General features: G+C 44.1%; 2 protein-coding genes and 1 long non-coding RNA gene across 4 annotated transcripts; 2 read left to right on the forward strand and 1 right to left on the reverse strand.

Annotated features, from left to right (window-relative positions):
• The first annotated feature begins 84 nt into the window (after positions 1-84).
• LOC107270797 (threonylcarbamoyladenosine tRNA methylthiotransferase) lies at positions 85-2,771 on the forward strand. 2 transcript variants are annotated; one of them, XM_025088118.1, is made up of 3 exons: positions 1,040-1,160; positions 1,231-1,456; positions 1,524-2,771. In XM_025088118.1, the coding sequence occupies exons 2-3, from the start codon at positions 1,293-1,295 to the stop codon at positions 2,746-2,748; spliced, it is 1,389 nt and encodes a 462-aa protein (XP_024943886.1). In that variant the 5' UTR covers positions 1,040-1,160; positions 1,231-1,292; the 3' UTR covers positions 2,749-2,771. The 2 variants fall into 2 exon arrangements, with proteins under 2 accessions (XP_015601609.1, XP_024943886.1); XM_015746123.2 differs by having other exon boundaries at positions 85-1,456.
• A 424-nt stretch (positions 2,772-3,195) lies between these two features.
• Positions 3,196-23,721, reverse strand: LOC107270801. The gene is made up of 2 exons (XM_015746134.2): positions 21,692-23,721; positions 3,196-7,520 (listed from the first exon to the last, which is right to left on the reverse strand). The coding sequence occupies exons 1-2, from the start codon at positions 22,919-22,921 to the stop codon at positions 7,269-7,271; spliced, it is 1,482 nt and encodes a 493-aa protein (XP_015601620.1). The 5' UTR covers positions 22,922-23,721; the 3' UTR covers positions 3,196-7,268.
• On the forward strand, positions 9,438-11,935 carry LOC112494819. Its single transcript, XR_003060679.1, has 3 exons — positions 9,438-9,821; positions 10,490-10,616; positions 11,442-11,935. It is a non-coding gene; the product is annotated as an uncharacterized LOC112494819 (long non-coding RNA).
• Positions 23,722-23,836: the final 115 nt, after the last annotated feature.

Raw genomic sequence — 23,836 nt, forward strand, 5'->3', positions numbered from 1 at the left:
ATCCTAAGGTAATTAATAAAACGAATAAGCCTAGTAAGCGAATCAATATTAAAAAAAATAATGCCGAGTCTGGAATCTGAGACTCCTACGCGCTAACCAAAACACCATGCACGTATGCTATTCGCTCATCATGGTAAAGAAATCGGGAAACTTATATTTCCCATATTACCAACGTTTGGGGGTTTGCTCAGGGTAGGTATACGTTCGAGCAATTCCAAACGTGGGACTAGTTCGAAGCTCCTCCGTCCAGGTGGCGCGTCGACACCAAAACAGAGTGTCACCCGTGCCCGTTTCCTCGGACATTAATCAAAATTTAAACTCCGGTTACCCTATCTTAAAATAATATTTTAAAAATTGAATTAGGCTTAAATCACGTCGGAGGAAACGGGCATCGTTACAAATCCATGCCGTCTCACAGAGCTCACGAATATCACGCATAGTATTACTATTACTATATATGTATACTCGACCAGTCAAAAATGTGAGACTGATTTGGTGCCGAAATAAAACTTGGACCAAAAAAATTGGCTCATTGGCCCGTATTTATAGTCAGTGCTTGAGACGAAGCACAGTTTTAAGACCATAGGTATAAGTAATAATAACACATGGTAGAGGATGTCTTAAGATCTTGCTTAAAACGGAGAACTGACTCTGAATACAGGTCATTGGCAATCTCCCTACTTATCTCTAATAACATTTGCCTATGAACGTAGTAAATTGTAACAAGCATCCAGCGAATGGTGACATCAAACAGACCATAAACGAACTAAAAAATATGGCCGTCGCTTTAAATGTGAGCCTGTCAGGTGGCATGTCCGAATTTTGAGCGTAGACGTATTTCCTAACCTCAAAATCTTAGGAATTGGTTCCACAAATTATTTATAGGTCTTAATTGCAATATGTCCGAAAGATTGACATAGGTTTTGTGTAGTCGTGTTTTAGCAATAAAGAAAGTATACAGAGACGCGAAGTAAACGTTAATATTTTCCTAACTTTTGAATGTGTTTAGGATATATATTTCTTTAGATTTATAGAATATAGTAATGAACGGAATAATACTAGAACCACCATGTGGTGATATAATTGACGATATAGAGGATTTAATATCCTCTCAAGACATCACACCGAAGGAGAGATACAGTACTCGGAAGAACATCACAGTACGTGCTAAACGTAAAAAAAAGGAACAGCCTGTTCATGAACCATCCATCATGTCTAGTATTATACCAGGTACACAGACAATATATGTCAAAACTTGGGGCTGTACTCACAACAATTCTGATAGCGAATACATGGCTGGTCAGCTTGCTGCATATGGATACAATTTGAGCAACGACAAACACAAGGCAGATCTGTGGCTTCTAAATTCTTGTACCGTCAAGAATCCTGCTGAGGATCATTTCAGGAATGAGATAGAGTATGGCAAGAAATTGGGAAAACATGTGGTTGTTGCTGGGTATGATTATCATTAGTATGTACTATAAAATGTTATGAATGTGTGTTTAAGTTCTTTTTATTTTCAGCTGTGTACCACAAGGTGCTCCGAAATCAGGATTTCTCCAAGGACTGAGTATGATAGGTGTACAACAGATTGATCGTGTAGTAGAAGTCGTGGAAGAGACACTCAAGGGTAATACAGTGAAATTCATGTCACAAAAGAAAGAAGCTGGTAAAAAGATAGGAGGTGCTTCCTTGGCTTTACCAAAAGTTCGACGAAACCCTCTCATAGAAATAATAGCAATAAATACTGGCTGCCTCAACCAGTGTACTTATTGCAAAACAAAACATGCGCGAGGTGAATTAGGTAGCTATCCTCCAGAAGAAATACTAGAACGCGCTAAGCAAGCCTTTGAAGAAGGTGTTTGCGAGCTTTGGTTAACATCCGAGGATACGGGAACTTATGGTCGCGACATAGGCACCAGTCTACCAGAATTACTATGGAAGCTAGTGGACGTAATACCAGAAGGTTGCATGATGCGAATAGGAATGACCAATCCTCCCTACATTTTGGAGCACCTCGAGGAAATGAGCAAGATCTTAGATCATCCAAGAGTCTACAGTTTCCTACACGTACCAGTACAATCAGGAAGTGATCAAGTACTAGCGGATATGAAGCGCGAATACACGCGTGCCGATTTCGAGAAAGTAGTGGACTTCTTGCAGAAACGTGTTCCTGGTCTGACAATAGCCACAGACATCATATGCGGCTTTCCAACGGAAACTGATGCGGATTTCCAGAACACCATGGATCTATGCTGTAAATACAAATTTCCAAGTTTATTCATCAATCAGTTCTTCCCGCGACCAGGTACTCCTGCTGCCAGAATGCCGAGGTTATCTGCACAGGAAGTGAAGAAGCGTACCAAGAGACTGTCAGATTTTTTCCAGTCTTATGAACCATACGGGCACAAGGTTGGCCAATTGCACAAGGTCCTAGTCACGGAAATTTCTCACGACAAGCAGCATTACGTGGCACACAATAAATTTTATGAACAAGTCCTGGTGCCTATGAAGGAGACTTACATGGGCAAGATGGTGGAAGTAAGGATCACCGCTGCTACAAAACATTCAATGAAGGGTGAACCACTTGGGGAAGGTACTTCCCCAGCACTACGACAATCCTTACCTCAGGGTATAGTTTCCGGTGTGCCAATAGAAATGCAACCATCAAAATACAGAATCGCTGCAATTTTAACAATATTCTTTGCAATAGCCGTCAGACTGTTCTGGAAGTTTCTAAAGGTTTAATAAAAAATTATATCTGTACATAAGCAAGGTAAATTATTTAACATTTAATAACAATTCACCCTTCTAGCTTCATTTTCAAACTCAATTAAATATCTCCAAAATAACATTTCATATATCATTCCTCTAAACCAGTTACGAAATCCCGTTAGAAATATTATTATCATTACTTTGCTCATCTCAATTTTTAATTACAACTCAATAAAATATTCATTCGCAAGTCAGCCGATCATTAGCTCTACACCGCACGCGTTTCGCAAACCTTCAACTTATCTGCAAGAGCTTATCGAAAGCAGGATATCCGGAATTGACACCAGTTAATTATTACCGGTTGCCGGGCGACGTCTTGAATGAATGAATGTCAGAGTTCTGTATAGGCTTCTACATAAATATCTATCACAACTATAGATATCAGTATTGACACAGGATGGATTAATAATTCATACTGCATGGTTTCTATAAAAGTTTTATATTTAAAATGATAATACAGGAACGCACCCTGAAAGGGCTTACAAATGTGTTTGATTAGGAGAATGCAGACACATTTGACATTCTCACGGGACAATATCTCTCCATTAAAGTAAAGTACAAAAGTAATTCGGTCCCGTCCGAATGAAAGAGGGATCTGCCATTAATACCCTCGGGACGCGCGTACGCAAAACAAAAATGAAGATTCATCTCTTAAATAGTACGCAGAGCATTGAGCATTTTAATTGTCTCTCGCAAGGAGCGAGAAACACGATCTCTTAGTATTCTTAGAGCAAAACTGTACGCGTTACGTGTGAATGAAGGTCTGACAGAATGTAAGAGCGAGAAGAAAAAAAAATAGAACGATGACGAAGAAGAGGAAGGAGAAAGAACAGGCAGTCAAACACACACAAGAATATTATCATTGTTTTTTCTTCATTCACTTATTGCATTAACGATGCATTTTTATTTGGTATCACCTTTTTTTTTCATCAATACTAAAAGAAATTTAAGAATAGCTTAGCCTAGAAACGCATCGAGTTCCTGCCAAAGTGTCCTGAGTATTAAGGTCTGTATAAGGTTTATTTACTTTAACATGGAGACAGGGAAGAATCGTGAGATTTTAAGAGGACCACGTGGGACACGTGGACATGGGGGTACGGATACACGCAAAACGGAATATTAGTGAGAAGATGTGAAAGCCATTATTTTCAGACTACTAATTAATACATTAAAAGAATTTTTAGCTTACTCGTATTTGTCATGTTCATCTCATATAGTAACTACTGGATCGGTGCATATTAAACGAAATTCCACAGGAATGAAAAATATCGACAAATTTGTCACTCTAATTACGACAAATTTTTACAAAAGTTCCTTCTCTTATAGCGCATTTGGGATTAATTTCCATGTTAATCCCACGAGGATTTCAACTGATAACATTTCTTATTTTGCTTGATACAGGCATCTAACGTCGAAGAAACGAGCAATAAGAAATTATGAGATTTTTATTTTCTGAAATTTTAAGAATAAAAATAACTAGCTGATTCTCATTGGATTTGCTCTCGCCATACATCGTCTATTTTTGATGACAGATACGAGTATAATAATAAAATAGTGATCCTGGACCGAACGAATGACCCATTTTTGTGTTTGGCAATGTCGCACTAATACGAAGGTCGCCATAGATTATAATCGGTTTGAGCAACAAGTCGGTCGAATAATCGAATACATTATAAAGAACCGTAGCCAGCAGGTTCCGCGAATGGTTTTCACAAACTGAGTGACGGCCTGCACCGTACAATATCCCATTTCTGTGATAGAAACAGGTTTATTGACGATAGATAATTAATATAAGCCTGGGATTTTTTCAATCGGAAACTGGTTTCATTTTATTAATATATATGTATATATATGTGTACGTGCGTATATGTACGTTTATTCCTAATTGCTGGCCTTAAATATATAAAATTAAATCTTATAAGGCACTCGGTTCGTTGTAGCTTTCAAACTTGCTTTCGTTAATCTACTCTCTTATCATACAAACCTCGGGCTCGCATTAGAAACTCTAGATTAAAAGCTAATTGCTTAGATATGTATAAGACTTTGCTTACGTTCTAATTTTGAGAATTAAGTAAAAAAAAAAAATATGGCTTAGCACGCTTAACATACGATTGAACAATTTTGACGATGCTCGGGTGAACGATTTTTTTTTGGATGATTGTGGAAAAACGAGGGAAGTACATGGAGGGGATAGCCTTGGGAGAGTGTCTGCTTTCACTTTTTTTACACAAATTTTGGAGAACCTTCCTTTCCAAAGAACGGGTATCTCTCTGTATATATAATATAAAATCCAAAAAGTTCCGGGCTTACACGTTAATTATATGTACAAAGTAATTCCTTTCTTTTTGATTAAGTAGTCTTTGATCGAAAAGCGCTGTGTAAACTTTTTAAAAAATTTACGTACACTGGAATGATAGAAATTCGTATCACAGAAATGCCGTAGCTACGAGCCGTCCGTCCGGTACGTTTTATAAAAATGAAAAAGAAAAAAAGCAATGGCACATTGGAGGAGATCAGATAAGTCTTTTTTTTCCTTCCTCTAAACTAGATCGAATTTCAAACAGCTTCGGAAATACTTTAGGATTTGCCTGTGAAACAGTGAAACTACGGAGCACCGGTTTGAACTTTCGCGCCACGGCATTTCGAGGAAATATTTGGGATCTATGCTTAGAGAGCCTTTGTGTATAAACGTATAATTTTTTTAATTTCATTTTTTTTTCCTTTTTACAATTCCAAACTCAAAATTCCTAATCGACGTCCAGCCAACTCGATAACTTCTCCCTACGCTACTCATAATATACACAATAATACGAATTATTAATCCTCGATACCCATAGTGAAAAGTACCAATTTACTATCAGCGAATACATTCGATAAGAGTATGGACTTCGATAAGGAATCTCGAAAGTGGCAACGAATATATATGTATATATATTACTATGCGCTCGAGATATTTACATGCAGTCTTTATTGAAACACACATAAAGTTTACATAGATTTTTAATTCTACTAGCAGAGTTACAGGTGGACAGATAAACAAGTTGTGGAAATTTTTAGCGTCCGACAGTTAAAAATTGCTACGTAAAATATAAAAGAAACAAAGGAAGATACGAGGACAAAAAAGTTACGAAATAGGGATTTATTGAAAAAAAAAAAAAAGGTACGACAGAAATTGGGCTAGGAATCAGAAAGAGAAGAGCCCGGAAACACGAAGGTTATAAAAAGCGCTTAAAAAAAAAAAAGAAAACATTGAGAATTTTTCCAGTCGCGTCCATAACACAGGAATTACGTAAGTGTAAACGAGAAAACACACACAAACAAAAAAAATATGGCAAACATTATGGCGGAGACTAAAAAATGGCACGAAATTTCCTCCTTGTATCCGACGTAATCCCTCGGGGAAACCAAACTTATTTAAAACTTAAAAGAAAAGGAGCGTAATCGCGCGACAAGCTCGTAATAACTTGTCGTCCGTATTAATTTTGGCATTGCTCGAGCGTTACAAAATTTCAGTGTCTTCGCCGGAGCTCTTTAATTATTTTCGTTCGATAACATTTCCCCGTCCTCCGCCTCGATAATAATACTTAAAAAGTCGACGCAAAGTAAAACAAAGGACATTCTCCTTAAACGACTAGGAGTGCGAAAAGAATATCTTTTTGTTTCCGAATCAAACGATTGTCTCGCAAGGCAACGAAAGCACGCTACGAGAATGATCTTCTGGCTGCTGAGATTCGTGCACGATGCACAACGAGACCGGGTATCAGAGAATGACGCAAAACCTATTCCTGCTTCTTCTTCTTCTTTTACGCGCGAATGGGAATATCGCCATAAGGAGATTGAAGTACTGCGAGAGGCTTGCAAGCCAACGGATCCAAAATGACGCAAAAAGCCGTCCAGACCAGACTTAGGCACTCGTTTTCGTCTCTCGAGGCCGTGGAGTCAGTTTACACTCCTCCTACCAAGAGTTCCTCCTACTTCGCCACCTCCACTCTACCATTCTGCGAGTCACGAAGCGTGCATAATTCCTTGAAAATTCTCAATGATAGTCGGGACAGTTAGAACGACTGAACGTTACTAGAAGTATTATAAAAAAAAAATACTAAAAGTTCCAACAATCGGATTACTTATTTGATAAGAAAGAACGATTCGTCCAAGACACAGCGATCGATCCGATTAATTGGTAAAAGTTCAGTTTTTTAAAATGAAACATTTCCCAAGACTCACGGATTAATCAAGCTCCAATAATAATACCGATGACGTTTCGTTGAGCTTGCAAATTGGTACAGTGAAATTCAACGAGGATACGTATACGGATCTTAAAATTATTTTTCCTATATCCTTCGTCGCACGTGACCGATCAGCTGACGAGAGAGCACCTCCTCTTGGAATGGACGGACAAAGTAGAATGCACGCTGATGGGAGTAGTTGGATGATAATTTTCTTCTCGAAGAGACTAGGTCCCACGACGTTCAGATGGATCCGTGAGGTCGACGTTAAAGCCGTCTCAGGTTACGTTTGCTTTGCCTGGAGCCGACGATCAGCCTCTTGTTGCGTTTCGTTGGCGTAGCGAGAAGAGGCGTTTTGCAGGGACCGGTATGAGGTCTCGAGGAGCAAGAGGTACAGAACTCCATGGAGCATCCCTGCCTGGAACAGGTTCCTACGTTCTTCTCCCCATCTACGTGGCAGGGGAAGGAGCACCTTGGGCAGGGCAGCAGGTGCTCCCAGGGTGCAAGTGTGCGACTAGCCTGTAACAAATTAAAGCATTTCCTTTAAGATAGGGTTGAAGATCATCGATGAACGTGAGAAAAGAAAAAAGATAATTATCTTATAAATAAAAGGACCTATCGCAACCAACGTATTTCTCACGACAGCCAATGATCCAGCTGATCGTCTTATCGCATTCTCAAGTTCACCCCCAAAAACCCCATAGGAAAGAATTGTATCGTTCCCAAGATAACCCCTGGGAAGAGTCAAGGGAGTCGGTACCCAGGGAGATCCAAAGTCCCGGGCAAGATGGCTGATTAAATATTTTCTCGACGTTCCTGGGAGGCTTTTTGTCACGCGAGATTCTCAGAGGTGGTTACGGGGTACGATCGATCGAAACCTGCCGAAGACCTCCGAAGTCTCCTCACGAAATAATAATTACCTGAGCCTCATTAAGGAACCGATCGAAACGATTTGAACAAGCTCGTGCCTTGTAGTTCAATCATTCTGTGTACGTACGGCTGGTCAGAAAAATCTACACACCGGTATTCCGAGTCCAACAAAAATGATCTCCAATTTTAAAGATAAACCGTTAACGGCTCTCGTTTCTTTCTTGCCTAGCAACCGCGGATATGACCGTAAAATAAATTAATAAAAAATCCGACCGCACTCGCCTTCGATATGCTCCTACCTGTCGATAAGAAAAATAACAAAACAAATTTACACCTATCTCCGGCACGATGCCCAGATGAACCTGGGGGCAAAAATGGTCCAGCATCCCGGTGGCACGAGGCCGCCCATAAAGTCCCAAGCATATATTAGCCATTATAGACTTTCGTTTCGGCGGAAGGTCCAGCCATCTGAAGTTAATCGCAAATATACGATCTTGTATCTTTACCCCTGTTCCTGACTCCGAGGATCCTTCTAGCCGTCGTTAGACTCATGGGCGTTGTTGGTACTCTGGACAGCTGATACCCAGCATCATCAACACGGCTGGTCCAGCTTACGTGCGCGTTAGAAAAAAACAAACCATAAAATCTATATTTATACGTACTAGAACCGAATCTGATTGATTTCCTAGATCAGGTTTCATTCAGTTTCTTTAAATGCCCCCCGTGATCGATTCGTTAACGATTCTGTCGCTAATCTCCAAGTCGGCATACTAATCTCGACGGAACAGTCATTCAGGACCTGTTTCCTGTCGGTGGATAATTTATTCGATAATAATAAAAGAGATAATCAAAACGACGACAAATTTCTTGTAAGACACCAAAACGACCTATTCGTCTCTTTCCATGCTAAATTGGCCGATGATCGGTAATCAATATTTTTCACTGTTGGACCAGCAGCAAGTAGAAGGAGAAGGATGCATGCAAGAGAATAAGGAGTGAGGGTAATAAAGAGAAGAAAAAAAAAAGATCGAGCTTGGAGGTTATGGTCAGTGCGAAACTGCGGTTTGAACGTCACTACCTAATGGCTTCCGAGGCCGGTGAATTCGGCTTCGTGTTTCATGGGAAAATATCCAGTGTTACGGTTATGGCGAGAAGGTGGACGTAAGAGAAGAAAAAAAAATGTCAACCAACAGGAACGTACCGCAATGATGGTTAATCCCGCAAATACGAAAGGTATCCGTTGGATACGAATTTGGAGGTTATAGGGTTCACGTAAAATCATACCGACAAATTCGAGACATTTGTCCACCGGTCCTTTCACCTATCAGATCGAATTAAGGCGCCAAACGTAATTCGATATCTCCATTAAACACTGTATTGAATTACGCTTTTAATTCGTTCGAATTACCCAGTCGACTTGGCCTCTTCAACCTCGGACGGTCACGGGAATTTCCTGTTGGCCGCCCTGACTAATTCGGTCTCCTTTGCTTCTGAGCTCACCGTGCCGGCAATCGAAGAGATTAGCCTGAGGTTGCAGGATTCAAGATCGGCGTCTTGCGCACCAGTCGAAACGCGTATCGATCGACCGAACCGAAATTGCTTTGGACACTTTTGAAAGCACGAAATATGAAGCCGTAGCCGCGTTTTCGATGATTCTTAAAGATGCGTGTGCTGAGCGTGTGAATAATTTTACCGGACTCTTCCTACTTCCCATTCTGGACACTGAATTCGTAGTTGCCGGGAGCATCGGTTATCGTCAGAGACTCATTAAGTACCATTAGCCTCGTGCAGCATATCAATGAAACACCTCGTGTGTCTTTCATATGGCGTCACGCTATAAGGCGTCGGCAGAGAGAAAAAAGCATCTCTTTCATATCCAGTCTCCTCGCTGGACCTTTGTATAAGCACACTGCGTGGATCTCGAATCAAAGTGCCTGCAGTACACTGAAGGTGGGTCTTGTGGTGGATGAGAAAAAGTTAAAAGAGCAGATCGTGAGTCGTCGGTAACGTCGCATAGAATACATAGAAAGTGTCTCAATCGACCACCGCGTGATAACCGTCAAATCACGATTTACTGGCGTTTAAGCGCTTTCACCTTATACACGTACTTGGTTACACGGAATGCACACCCTCCCGTGGCGCCAAGTGCCGGTAAAAGCATATACCGCTTTGTTGTGTAGCATAATCGCGATAAAAATCGCTGACCATGTGCGTAGAGCTGAAGGGTGCATAAATCTTGGAATAGGTCGTATAAGAGTGTCGTTGCGGAAATTTTGTGGTAAACCCGCGACGTCGGGTACCAGGTACGGGTTTAGTGATTGAGAAAAAAAAAAAGTATCAGAAAAAAGCAGAAAGAATAATGGGCCAAAAAAAGTGCGCCAATCAACGCCCACGTTCCAACGCCGACGTCACACGTCACGATCGTCAGCGTCACGTCGTGACGTCAGAGTACGACTGTTAATTCATGTATATATATATATGTGCAAAATTGCTAGGACCACCATGTAGTAGGCATCGAAGATTCTGAATGGTCCAGCCCTGAACCGCGAAATACGATGTAACATAGCCAATGTATTTTTCAACGATTTCTATCCATTGTAAGAATATTTTTGTTGCAGCAGGAAAAATCTTGGATGAAGATTATTTGAGGGGCCTTGTCGTGAACTGGTAGGATGGCGAAGGAGACAAAGATTGAAGTTTGGACCGGAGGCTCGGGTTCCGGGATTAAGGCCCCCGATGAACCAGGTATATATAGTAGGTGCAGGTAGGCCCCGTTCGGTTTTTGAAGTGGGCCAGAGGCCCAGCGGCAACACGCGTCTGATATATCATTACCCTCGGCCTGACTGTTGCTATGCAATTATAGCCGGTTAAATCGGAGTTTTTTGCGTGGTCCTGCAAAAGGACGATAATCCCAGAGCAGAGTCAACGAAGAAAGTCTAAAGGAACAATCGGGATCGGCGGTCGAGAAAGTGCACGATATCTACAGCTGCCTCTATATACCAAATGAGTCACGTGTAACAAGAAGAAAAACAATAATACAAATAATAACACACAGATGAGCTCCAGCCAGAGGCGAGCGACCTCTCTTCCGCATATTCGATCCGCATATCGTGTTCTGCAAGGACGGGAAAGGAGGGCCGGTGGTAATGGGACTCATCGCTCGAGTTCGTTTGGTTTGTTTGACCTTGAGAAAGCACCGAGGCGCATTGAGCAAGTCGATCCTGAGTCCGGCGGGAAACAAGGCTCCATCTCGTGAAAGCGCGATTGGCCAGTCCCCTTCGCGTCCCAACCAATGATCAGCCAGCTCGATCTACGACTGGTTGATTCCTGTGTCGCAGCAAGGACCAGAGAGTGGTGGTGGAGTTTTGGTCCAGACAGCACGGAATTCGATGTAGCGTCTCGACTATAGCCAAGCAAGATAAAAGAGTCCTGCTAGCTATATAATCCCCCCCCTAATCATCCCCACTTTGTTTCCTGCATATATATATGGCAATCCCCACCAAAGTATCCACGAGTCTCCGCTGCAAAATTTCGCTACTGACGTATCATAGACCTGAACCCTTGTTCCAGAAAGCCAGCCAGTTCCGCGAATCGAAATCCCCCCACTTCACAGAGTTGGTAACACTGGCGCGACTCGTAGGAAAGATCCCGCGCGAATTCTGATTTCGCAATTCGAGCGCGCGCGGGAGTCGTCGCCATGTGGAGCCGTGGGGGAGGCACGAGGGGTATCCCAGAGGTGGACTCACGATCACGTGGTACGCGAACCATCGACCGATGCAAGATTTCGCCGAGAATGACGTCGCCGTGGCGCACGGGCACTGCGACGCGAAATGCTCCGGCGGCAACTCTCGAATAACTGGCTCTGCCCCCCAAGGACGACGTCCCCGACGGCCAGGCTGCACAAGGATTGCGGCCACAAAGCTCACGGCGTCAATTCGCTCGCTGCCATCAAACGGCTCTATTTATACATTATTCAACGCAAAGGCCGAAAACTCTCGTTGGTAATTCAGCACGATGCACTATAGCCGGGTAGCAACGAGTCGATGCGATTTGCGACAAATGCCAATCGGACCGTTCCTTTCCGCGAGAAATTTCCTCGTATCGATTGCACGCCGATGCGCCACCTCTCAAAAAGTTAAGAAAAATACACGCCTATGAATCTACCTTGAATTTCGTAACCCTTTTGCTTCGACAGCGCAATGTCCCGTATCCCACCCTCCTGGCTCTTCTATTCCATTGATAGTTAGAAATCGGAAGCAAAAAAAAACATACAGCAGCTGCTGCCAGCTGCACGTTCCATGTCCACAGGTATTCACGTAACCATGCACCGATGAATTTCAGGCCTCCTGATATTCGAATAGCCGTGACGCGTTCGTGCGTCGTGTTAATAGAGATCGATGACTAGGACTCTTTGAAGTTTCTTTGTAGAAGAACCCGGCGTTGGACGGACTCGCCTTATTTTCACAAGAGTGAAAAGGTTTAAGAAGTCTTCCTCCGGTCTCCCCGCACCTTCGCGACTTCCACGTGAATTCCGCGAAAGCCTTTTAACGACTATTAGTATTTAAATTAGGCATAGAGAGTCGATCCTGTATACGCCCCAAGATCGCACCGGGATACCTATTTCATCATATAGGAAATTACAAGTTGTCAAAATCTTTCGCATCGAGTCGAAGAGTCCCAAAAAATAAATGTGAAAAACAGAAAAAAAATATCTCGTGAATTGGAAACACGTGTAAATTGGGCGGAACTTGTCGCAAAGAACTACGAAGTACACGGATAATCGGCCTCGGTTAAACACGACCTGTACGACGTAGCCAACGTAGTGCAATATAATCCGAAGGGCCAGAAACTGTATTTCTAAGGAAATCCTCGTCTGTTTAACTAAGACCCAAAGTGAATTTATTATATTTGCCGAGGTACCAAGTCAGGATAATGGGGTCTTATCTAAATGATATATGCCTGCCTGTTCTTATATTCAGGTACAAATATACCTTCGTCCTCTGTCAGGGACTTGCCATTACAATCCTGATCTGTAGTTCTCCAAGGTACTATGGTGACATCCTCTGTCTCGTTATTGGGCCTCATTAGCCGGTTACCTTCCTGGGGATCCTGGTGTACATACCTGTGGCTCCCGTGATCGTGCTCGATCCTTCATTTACGAACCTCGTCCTTACACCCTAAAGTTTCGAGCCTACGTACCAAGGACAGGGGTACCGACAGTCACCTAGAGATTTTACCGCTCGAGGAAGACACTTCATTGAGCAGCGATAAGCCGGAACGGGCCTTAGTACGATGAATGAATGTTGGTGGTGCCGAAAGAGCCACTCAGGTAAGGTTATCTAAGTGCCGTCACTCAAGATTACAGCTAGCAGCCGGTTTTATCTGGAAACTAGCGCCGGCTTAATTTTATTTGTGCCTTATCTAGCCAGTAAGGCCCCATTTGGTATCGCGTTGCTCTTAATTACGGCTATTTACTACCACGCAAGTGCACTTGCCGGTATGACGACACCTGTTGCTGCACAATATACAATGCAAGTACCATTGTCCTACAGCAGTCCCATAATGTTAATACAATAGCATCTAATATTATTCAAATCCAAGCAGTGACGACGTCCAAGTGAACTGCGACCTTGCAGAGATTATTCCTCCTGATAGCCAATGGGAGAGCGTCACCTTGCAAACCCGAGTCAAAGTGTTACGAGCGGCTCGAAAAGTCCATATATATACACATGCAAAAGTGAGACGAAAAATACAAACACCATCTTTCTCCTTGATCAATGTAGACACGAAATAATATCCTTGCACAACTTTCCGTGACACTTAGATCGAAAGACAGAGATAATAATTGTAGGAATCTTCTACTGTTCATCTCGTGCAAAGCGGTTACGCTGAAAAAAAGAACACGTTCGTTGATCACACCCGATATAACGGGTCCCGCTGAGAATGGGGATAGTCTCGTAGATCCAGTTCGTCTTGAAAATAAAAAGACCATCCGGATAATCCGGAAGGGTCTCGTTACGAGACGCTTGTAACTTAGAGATTGAACGACGTCAGAGTGAGTAATACGAGAGTAAAATGTCTAATGGAGGGCTAACAGCGAGTAAACGTTGGTATAAGGTATCAAGGACACCTAGACACCGATCGATGCTGCCAGCCAATGCCGGGGAGTAGGTCGTGCACGCCATAAGCGTGAGTGTTGTCTAGGTCGCGCTAGGTGGAGCCCATCCGAGTTTATATGTATATCGAGGTGAGATAGGTGCGATAGAATTGCCAGACGTATCCGACGGACGTCGGTACAGTCAAGCAATTCGGGTTGGAGAGCGTATAGAGCGACAATGCAGGAGCTCTGAAGACAGGAGACAATGAAAAGAAGGCGGCGTCATAGTCACAGAGGGGAAATAAAAATAGAAAAGGAGAATAAAAAAAAGGGTTATAGCAAATTAACGACGCGATGACGAAGAAGCCCGTAAATCTCGTCGGCAGTGGCGGCCGATCGGGATCTACTGCGGAAGGCGAGATGGACGCAGCGAGCGCAGCGAGAGAACCAGGCGACCTGTTGCCAGGGAGGCCTTAAAAGTAAACAACGTTACGTCACCAGGGCCGTCTAGACGTCAGGCCCCGGCTCGCTCGAGATGCACGAGAGCGCGCCAATGCCCAGCGGTAGCTGTAACGCGGCGGGTGTCAAACGGCCGTGCGTCCCGACGGGTAGGGATTCCTCGAACGTTATCCAGGTCGACGAAGAGGTGTACCAGGAGCGACGACGACAGAGGAGGTAATAAAACACAGGGGAGGAAGAGGAACAGAGGAAACGTTCGTACGCGTGGTCGGAGACGGAGCAAGAGGCCCAGCTTGGGGCGCACTGGTTTCGGGTCTCGGTATAATAATCATAGTTGGCGGTCGGTCGCGGATCTCCTGTGCTGCATAGCAACAAGCGGCGCTCGCCGAGAGTCGGGGAGAGGCAAGAAAGCAGGAGCGAGATGAGAGGTGAGGAGCGGGGAGCAGATTGAGAGAGAGAGAGAGAGAGAGAGAGAGGAGAGAGGGAGGAACGGTTCGGGTAAAGGCCTGCCGGCCAGGCAACATTCGGCTGCTGTCTAGACGATCTAATACGCAGCGGCTCTCTGACGCTCCACCCGCTTAGGCTTCCATGCCGACATAACATAACCTTTCTTTCCTTGCTCCTTCTACATTCGAAAATCGTATGTTATCTTGAGCCACTTTCTTCTCTTTTAGCTGCATCGACGTCATCGCCGCTACCAACCGAGCGTGATTAGGGACGCCTGGTATCGTTCGGTAGGGCTCACCTTAACCGCGACGATATTGAGGACCGACGGCGGTTGACAGCTGTCAACAAAAACAGACGCACGTGTCGGTACGCCGATCCCGTCGCTATACCGATAAGGCTTATGACTTTCTTTCTCTAGCTCTGCTCATCCCCCTTCGTGACCAACCTCACCGTTTGCTCAGCTGAACGGAATTGACTTGTGCACCTGGACGGTGGTGACCGTGTCGCTGACGTAAGACTGCTGGAAGTGACTGATCGAATTTACAAAAGAATGATAAACCAATAAATTCTACCGAGACGAAAATTCTCTCTGTATACTTGGACTCTACTTTGTATACTAGCTTGCCAGCGGGGACTGGTATACACGGCCGACGACCGGATGCCGAAGGATGTTTGCCCATACCTATCAAGGGACTCTTTTGGGTCGGCTCCACGGCGAGAGATGCCAGGGCGGAGAGCGTGAAAGAATTTCAGAGCCAGGAGGAACACACTCTCTCTCCGACCCTGTGTGTATTCCTTCCTCTCCAGCCGTGAACCGGCGTCCATTCAAGAGGAGTATCTCCGAAAGGGTTCGGAACCCTAAAAGAGTCCGAGACAGAGAAAGAGGCTGCGCAGGGGATAAGGAGGGAAGAAACAGAGATACGAGACGAGGAAAGTATGTACTAGTCATTCGAGTAACGTTTTAGGAATACTCAATGACGTGTGTGTCTACATAATCATTAGACCTGGTAATACTAAGAAGCATGGAAATATGTGACAGATTCCGGTACAACTCGCGTCAAAATTTCGAGCGAATACGAGGTGGGTACTTTTGGGTCGTTGATAAGGCAAAAACAAAATTTTTCAGATGAACGTTCATCCTTTGGACTGTCGCAGCTGCCGACGTGGTTTATCGTGTACAAGGAGGCGATGGTAGGTTACTCTCACTTCCCTCCACTTCATTTACTCTCTAGCTATCCTTTCGACCCTATCGACTTCTCTCTCTCTCTCTCTCTCTCTCTCTCTCTCTCTCTCTCTCTCTCTCTCTTATTCTCGCCAACTCTCGTACCGCCGCACTCCCACGTCGTGTTGGGTTACTATCTCGTTAGACGCCACGGTCGGGGATTCAAAAGTAAAGCCCAAGGGATAGGGGCAGCTGTTGTGCATTCCTTCCGTCCCTATCTCTCTTTTTCCCGTCCTTATCCCTCTCCTCCCTTCCACCTCGCCGTACGCCTCTGCTACACCACACAAAGAAGAGACGATTCCGTCTCCTTCAATTTCCACTCCTTTCACTCGCTGCTTCAGCCCTCGTGCATCTCGGCGCGGGCTTCTCGTCACGATGCGAATTGAAACGTGCGTCTATTCCGCATTCGCTCGAAATAACTAACACCATTGCGTTAGAGTTGATCTCGCATTTCCTATGCGTCGCAGCCACTATCAGCTAATCACGTCGTATACCAAGAAGAGCAAGTCGAGCAGGTTAAATTACTTGGGCAAAGCGGTTCCGCCGGTGAACAATAATAAGTACGTGGACGCGGAGAGTCATTGCGAAGAAATGAATTTAGATATGCGAATAAAAAAAAAAATATTTTATACACATGAAACAAGAAAAAAGGTTCTCGAGAAAAAAGTTTTAGTTTATTAAAAAATTTTCAAAAAAAAAAAAATTATGAAAATTGGGTACTTGCGTGGGCGATACAAGTGGGTAGTTGAAGTAAAAAAGTTTCCAGCCCATCTCGTACCACGTTAGATAAAATCCTTACGGATCATCAGAGGCTGGCAGTGAATTGATATCTCCACCGGAAGTAGCCGATCCTCAAGCAGCGACGTTCATTCCGACGCCTTCGGGCCCCAAGCCACGACCCAGTGGAATAATCAATAGACGATGGGCATTAGAATATAGGAGTGACATAGGCAACCCCTGGGTGCCTTCTGAGACAGTACCTGATCGCGCATATTTTATCCCTCACCGTACAACGTCCCCTCTGGTACGGCGTCGCGACGTCAGCGATCACAATTTTCGCCGGGTTCGAGAAATAATTTTGTCAATCTTTACCGAGCACAAAGAACGAAGAAGACGGGGTTTCCGCGTATCCTCAGCGAAGCGTGTCGCGCTTCCTTCGCCGTAGATAACGGCTCTGAGGTTCCGGTCGGTTGAGAGAAGAAGGAAAAAAAAGCCGCTGGAATGAACGAGGAATTAAAATAAAAAGCCAACAGAGAAAAGGAGGATACCGTTCCGGAAGAAGGTCAACTGCCGTCCGCAAACGAGCTAACCGTGCCACGTGGCCGGTTCTCTCACGTGTTACCACGTGAACACACGTATTCCCCCAACGACCATCCAGTTTTCCTACGTTGTCGCTCTTGCGAATTACCGGGAAACGGAAATACTGGTAAAGAATATAAAGGCGCCCGGCTCGCGCCACTTACCCGTGATAAATTCGAGAACGAGAGACTTGGTCATTCGGTAATACCTATAGCTGTTTCTTTATTCGTATATATATATATATATATATACATATATATACCGTACTGCGGTACGTTAGTGGGGCCCTTTGCATTCCAACACGGGAGAATAATACATAAGGGACCCTGATCAGGTTCTAAGATTTTTACGAGCGGGCGGCTAAGGGATTCTCCGGTATACCAATGGGTAGTTCTGCGCCAGTCTGAGCCAGCGTACTGTTCCAGTGTGCAACCGTACGTAAGGCGCAGGTCAAGCTTAGCGAGAATGAAAGAAGGGATTATTCGAAAGGAGACAATAATTGCTTGTTGAACAGAGTGAAAAAAAATTGCCAAGTTCCTGCCGTACACGAACCACACCAGAGACAGACCAATAGAATTCTCATGCGAACTTTAAGTATTCGAAATGCCATCTCAAACATTCATTAGCATCGTGAACGGCGCTGAACTCATGGAGTCCTATGTTCGTTCTCGGAATTAGAGTCGCGGGGGATGCAGAGGTTTCCAGTTCGAATTCTTTGTTCCGTTTCTCTCGTTCCGTTTCACGGGACGCCGTAGCCACCACTTCCACGGCCGCCATGGCGCGCGCTACGTAAACAGTCCTGACTATATTATTTTATTTGAGTTAAATCCACAGTACGTACGCCGGGCATGACCAACGAAAACCCTGAAAGCCCGAAAGGACAGAGGACACTGTCAGCCGTACGGATGAAACGTGTCCGATACGGTATACATTTTTCCTGTGTTATTCTCCAATGCCGTTTGAGAAACTTCTTTCTCCATACTGATACACGGTGGACACGAATAATACAATAAGAAATTCTAGAGAGACTCGACGGATGGTGTAAATTGAAAAACGAATGTATCTCTCCATCAGCGGTGCAACCGTTAAAATAAAAAAAAAAGAACGCTCCTACACCAGGAAGGGGCACACCTGCCGACCTGAATGTCCTGTCACGAAGAGGGTTGTACCTGGGGAACCCGGCTTTAAAATGTTTCCCTTGGCATATACAGAATGCATCGGTAGACCCAGGAAGGAACTGAGTTTACTCGAGGCTTTGGGTATAATCCTAGCTGGCGACTACTATGTATCGAGACGATAAATACAACGTCCGGCGGCGGCGTCGTTCTCGGGAACGTTCTTTCTCGTAAATATGTACACAGCGTATATAGATATGAGAATGGGTGAAAAAGAAGTCAGTCCGTCGAACCTGAAGTGCCTGGAAATGAAATTCAGTGGTCGAGTTGACGATTATAGAAATATCTGAGACATCCGATATATATGGTAGTGCTATTAAGGATATGTTCTTCTCGGGCAGCGGCCTGAAGAGCTACAAAGGCTCTCGAAAACGCATGGAACGTCCAGCACCTGCCTTCTACCTTCAGCATCGCTCCCTACCTACCAATCCACCTAACAACCTTCCTACCTACCCGAGTCCTGTAACGAAGGGTTGTTACCACCAGCCGGCGCTCGTTACGCGCATACCAGTCTTACAGTTTGTATCCGAGCTGAATATCCAGCATGTGCACGCATGCATACCTCGCCATATGCCGAAGACAATAAAAATGGCGGGTTACAGAGCGTGGGTATAAAGATACCTAGATAAGAAAAAAAGATTAAAAGATTACGGTTCTAGGTTACCTAGTAGAACGATATAAAATTCCTGTCAACTGAGAGCTCTTCTGCGAATCGCACGAGGACGGTTTCCTACGTGAGAACACGATAAGGCTATGTTCCCGCAGGATATCACTGGATGGGACTCTCCAGCTGTACCGACTTTCAGGGCCGTATTATTAGGGTTTTGATTAATGCGACATTTTTATTCGTCTTGACAGTTGGTGTCACGCATGACAAAACACGGGCTGTCCTACCTTCTGCAGGAAAGGGTCACTCTGTACAGTTCGCAAGTGATAAGACCGTGTAAAATTCAAATAATAGACCGGAAGCTGTACTCTTGCAAGTGACCCTCTATTCCACTAATAGAGTCCCGTCTTAACCGAAAAAAAAATGCTGCTCATATATGAAATCCTCATGCGGTTAACCGTAAGGAACAATAGTGACGCTCAGTCGTGAAATTATGTTATAATAAAAGTCTAGATAGATTTCCTTTCTCACAGTGGTTGACCGGGTACTCAAGAGTGACTCGGCTACCTCACTGACGGGGTCCGGTTATCCTATCAAAATCCTCTGCACCTGTCCTCCTCCCTGGTCGAACCATCGACGACTAACCGGCCCGGACCGCATTCTAGCGTGCATCCGAATTCATTTTTACATGAGGTCTACAGAAAAAGGGACTTTGTGACTGGTATCCGTAAGAGACAGGAAACCGACGACGAGAAAGGGCAGGAAAGGGCCGTTAAAGATTTATCGAATCAACCGTCTAGATAGCCCAGGGAACGAACGAGTATCCAAGTATAAAAAAAAACTTAAGGAGTCCTTCCTTCCGCTCTTGGCGACAATATTAACGAACCTGAGCGACAGGGGCGTTACGCTTACTCGGGCCACTTTTCGAACCCAGTCAGGAGTCCATTTTCTCTTTTTTGTAGCTTCGATACAACCACATGAGGAATTATAAAGAAAAAAAGTTCTTCGACTCCAAGGAGCCTGGTGCTCGAATGATTTCTCAAGATACGCTTTCTGGTGCGGGTAGCGTGATGATGAGTTGGCTGTCCGTGGGGTTAGAGTTATAAAGAATGGACATATGCCGCCGGATGGTGAAGAAGAAACAAATGAAAAAGAATGACGAGTCGACCAGACTTGGGTACATTAAACGGAGCTTAGCCATGCTCAGTGACGTAATGCGTTTAACGAAGAATCGAAAGAGGTGACATGCCTCGTATAAATGAGATAACGATTCGCACCGTGTAATCTGAGTGACTGTTTTTTTTAATGTATATTTATGTATCTAGCGATACTGGTTTAAACTATCGTGGATTTTATATGTAATACGCGAGTCAAATGATATGATTAAAACAAGAAAATGCATTCACTTTACCGTGCTGAATGAAAGTTTGTCTCTAGGGGAGAGAAAGAGACAGGGACAATGACGTAATTCATTCTGCAGTATGTTAAGATCGTGAGAAGCTTGGTAGCAGCATCTGAGAAAATAGCTGTACTTTGCCAATTTCTATGGCGGCGCTATGTCATCAAGCGGTCACTAGTCAATTGATGTGAAATTAAGTTGACAATTAACAATGTAGAATCGAGGCGGAATACTCCGTTTGAATTGTCCGCTTATTGACAGCAATTAACTCTACGGTATTGTGAGACCCGCCTTTTAATTCGTTTGTTCCATTTTTATTCACGCCCTTGTCATATGGCATTCTGATCCTTTTTTTTATTTACAAGACATTGCATTCTGTAAGACTATTCGAGATGGTTCGAGGTCGTCTCTAGTCGAGTGCATAATAGAAAGTATGATGAATTTCAATTTGGCAACTATTATACTGAGAAATATAAGCAATGGCGGATTCACGTTGCGATGAGATTATTCATATTATAACCAGACAGGGGATTTGATCTAAGGTTAACGGGTGAGTCAAGACATAAGGTATAATTATGGCTTTGAATTAAATGATGTAATTTTATATACAAGAAAAAAAATTCACGCTGTGGTTTCGAACGGTTATCGGGTTGTTTTTTTTACTGGCAAAAACATTTTCGGAATATAACGTACTGTAATTATTATACAATTAAGTGAAATCTAATCCTTATACCTGTCGGCTGATAGCTATATACATGCAATGTGAGATGTAAGCTGCGAATACGACTCCCTGAGAAGAAAACAGATTATTATCGTGTTCGTGTCTTTAGTTCTTAAGTCGGGTCGCGCGCGCCAATTGCAAACAGTTCGCCACTTTGTTTCCCAGTGGGATAAATGGAGTCGGATTCAGAGGATGATGCTATTACGATATAAACTGTTTTCCATGTAGGATGGTCAAACTTAATGCTAATGTACGCTTTATCGCTTTGTCTGTGACTGCATGAAATGTCTTTGGCGCATATAATTGAGCCCAATTATACCACATAAAGAAATGTAAAAGCGCGCTGGATAGTAGCTCGCGTAGTCGAGAGGAGTGAATGAAATAAAAGACTCACCTTAACGAACGAATGGAATTTGACCTTGCTGGGTGATACTGGAGGACTGTTGGGTGGTCTTCGTGTTGGTGGTACTTGGAGCAAATTTTGAACCTCAAGGAGATAGCCTTTCCTTGCATATCTACTCTTGGGACTTGTTTGGATATCACTTTCCATCTTCGCTTTTCTGAACAGCTTTAAATTTTCCTTAGCACTTTGCCTGAGTATTATGTGGCTCAGTCTTCTGGTGTTGGCTCTTGAGTCATTTGCACAAATTCGCCTCCACGCTTTTGACACCATACTGATAGAGCAAAGATCCTGCGGGCTGAGCAGAGCTAGAATTTTAGATACTATCCTCCAGTGATCACTTTTCTCCCCTAATAATAATAAAACATCCACAGTATCCTTGCCAGTATAATCAGGGGTTGCTCTAGTCCTGTGTAAAGCTACGGAGAGGGCACGTTGGCTAAAGTCCAGTCTCTTAGGTTTGATGTCTGTTGTAGCTAAGTCAGTGATCATAAGCTTGCTAAGTTTTTTATTGTCCGCTGATGTTACACCAAGACTAGCTTTGCTGGTGGTTGGAGAGAAAGTTATCCTTGGCGGAGGAGTACTACGTCTTGGTGAGGAGGTTACATGAGGCGTACTTTGAGGGACAATGACTAGCTTCATTTCCACATCTTCCTCAATCGGTTCGGATGCGATAAACGATGAGGACGGTACTGCTGGCGATGGCGGAGGCGAGAGTAGTTGTAATCTTGAGGCAGGAGTGATAGGAGCTGTTGTACATGAATCCCTGCGTATTGCCCTCCTGAGTTCCCTAAAGTCTCGGAGGTCAGAACTGAGATTTTGGCTCTCCAAGGCCAGGTCATGCTGGTCCAAGCTTGAGCTCTGGTGTTCACAGCTCTGTACAGATGATTTAAGAATAGGACTGTGTATCTCAGCACTTTCATCGATAAGAGAATCACACACAGACTCTGATGTATTCAGTAAACGAGACAATCTTGAACGATATCGTGGACTGCAAATTGATTGCCATGGATCTGTGCGAATCCGATGATGTCTTTTGCTGGAGGTACACGACACGCGCCCTCGACATCCTGATACTATCGGAGTGTAGGCACCAGAATGCGGCGTTAGAGTAAGATAGCCACTATCAGCACTATCATAGGAACTGCGAGAGCTACGGTTACTCGAGTTTATCACACCGTGCGGCGTCTCGCTAATTTTCGTGCTCTGCTCCACCTCTTCCATTTCGCCTAGGCTGATGTAACTCAGTGTTAAATCACTTGGCGAAACGCGCCAAAAGGAACTATCTCTCGCGATGCTCGTCCTCCAATTTCGATAAAACCACCATGTTATCAGAGATAACGCTCTATGATATTAAATCAGAGCAATATATTTCACGGCCGTGCTTTGTTGACGTTTCGTAGCCTTTAGGGTAGTGCGCATCCGATCCACCGCTAGGTTACGGTAGAATATCTCAATCTAACTACGCAGGATAATTTTCCCGCAATCTATACGATGGTAAATCATTGTTTTTCAATATATAAATCCCATTCGATATCTATATCACCGTGTTTGAGCGTCACACAACGTCGCGCTCTCAAGATGTTCCTATGAAAAACCACCCCTAGCTCCCAGCATCCAATGCGGTCCATAAACAAAAGCCGGCTATCACGTTCGAAGGACGCGAACAACGCGCAGTATAGCACTAATTTCGTCGCGGCAGGATTACAGACTCCCTTCACGACACTACACGACACTCGACACTAATTATTTCCAACAGAAATTAACACTTAACGTCAATTATTGACACGGGACGAACTACAAGACCATAAATACGCGCACGCGGGCACTAACTCTCCCTCTGCGTGCCCCTGTGCTGCAGACACTTCAAAACTTTGAAAACTGTTTATCCGTTGTCCTACCGAGGATAGCTCGAGATTCGACTAGCCAATGGCAACGGTTGTCTTATCCCGCCGACGGATGCGGGCTACACCCATTGGTCAGGAGCTTTCAATGAAATCAGGATGGTGCTGCCTCTATCGGTGGTACTGGAAACAAATTGATTGTGTTGCTGGGGAAACTTTCTCAGATTTAGTTTCTCTATTGGAGAAGCGCATGCGCACGTGCTCGAGCTTGCAATTTCAAAAGAAATTCTTCTCT

This window comes from Cephus cinctus, unplaced genomic scaffold (genome assembly GCF_000341935.2).
Source record: "Cephus cinctus unplaced genomic scaffold, Ccin1 Ccin1_scaffold0839, whole genome shotgun sequence".
In the NCBI taxonomy this organism is placed as follows: domain Eukaryota; kingdom Metazoa; phylum Arthropoda; class Insecta; order Hymenoptera; family Cephidae; genus Cephus; species Cephus cinctus.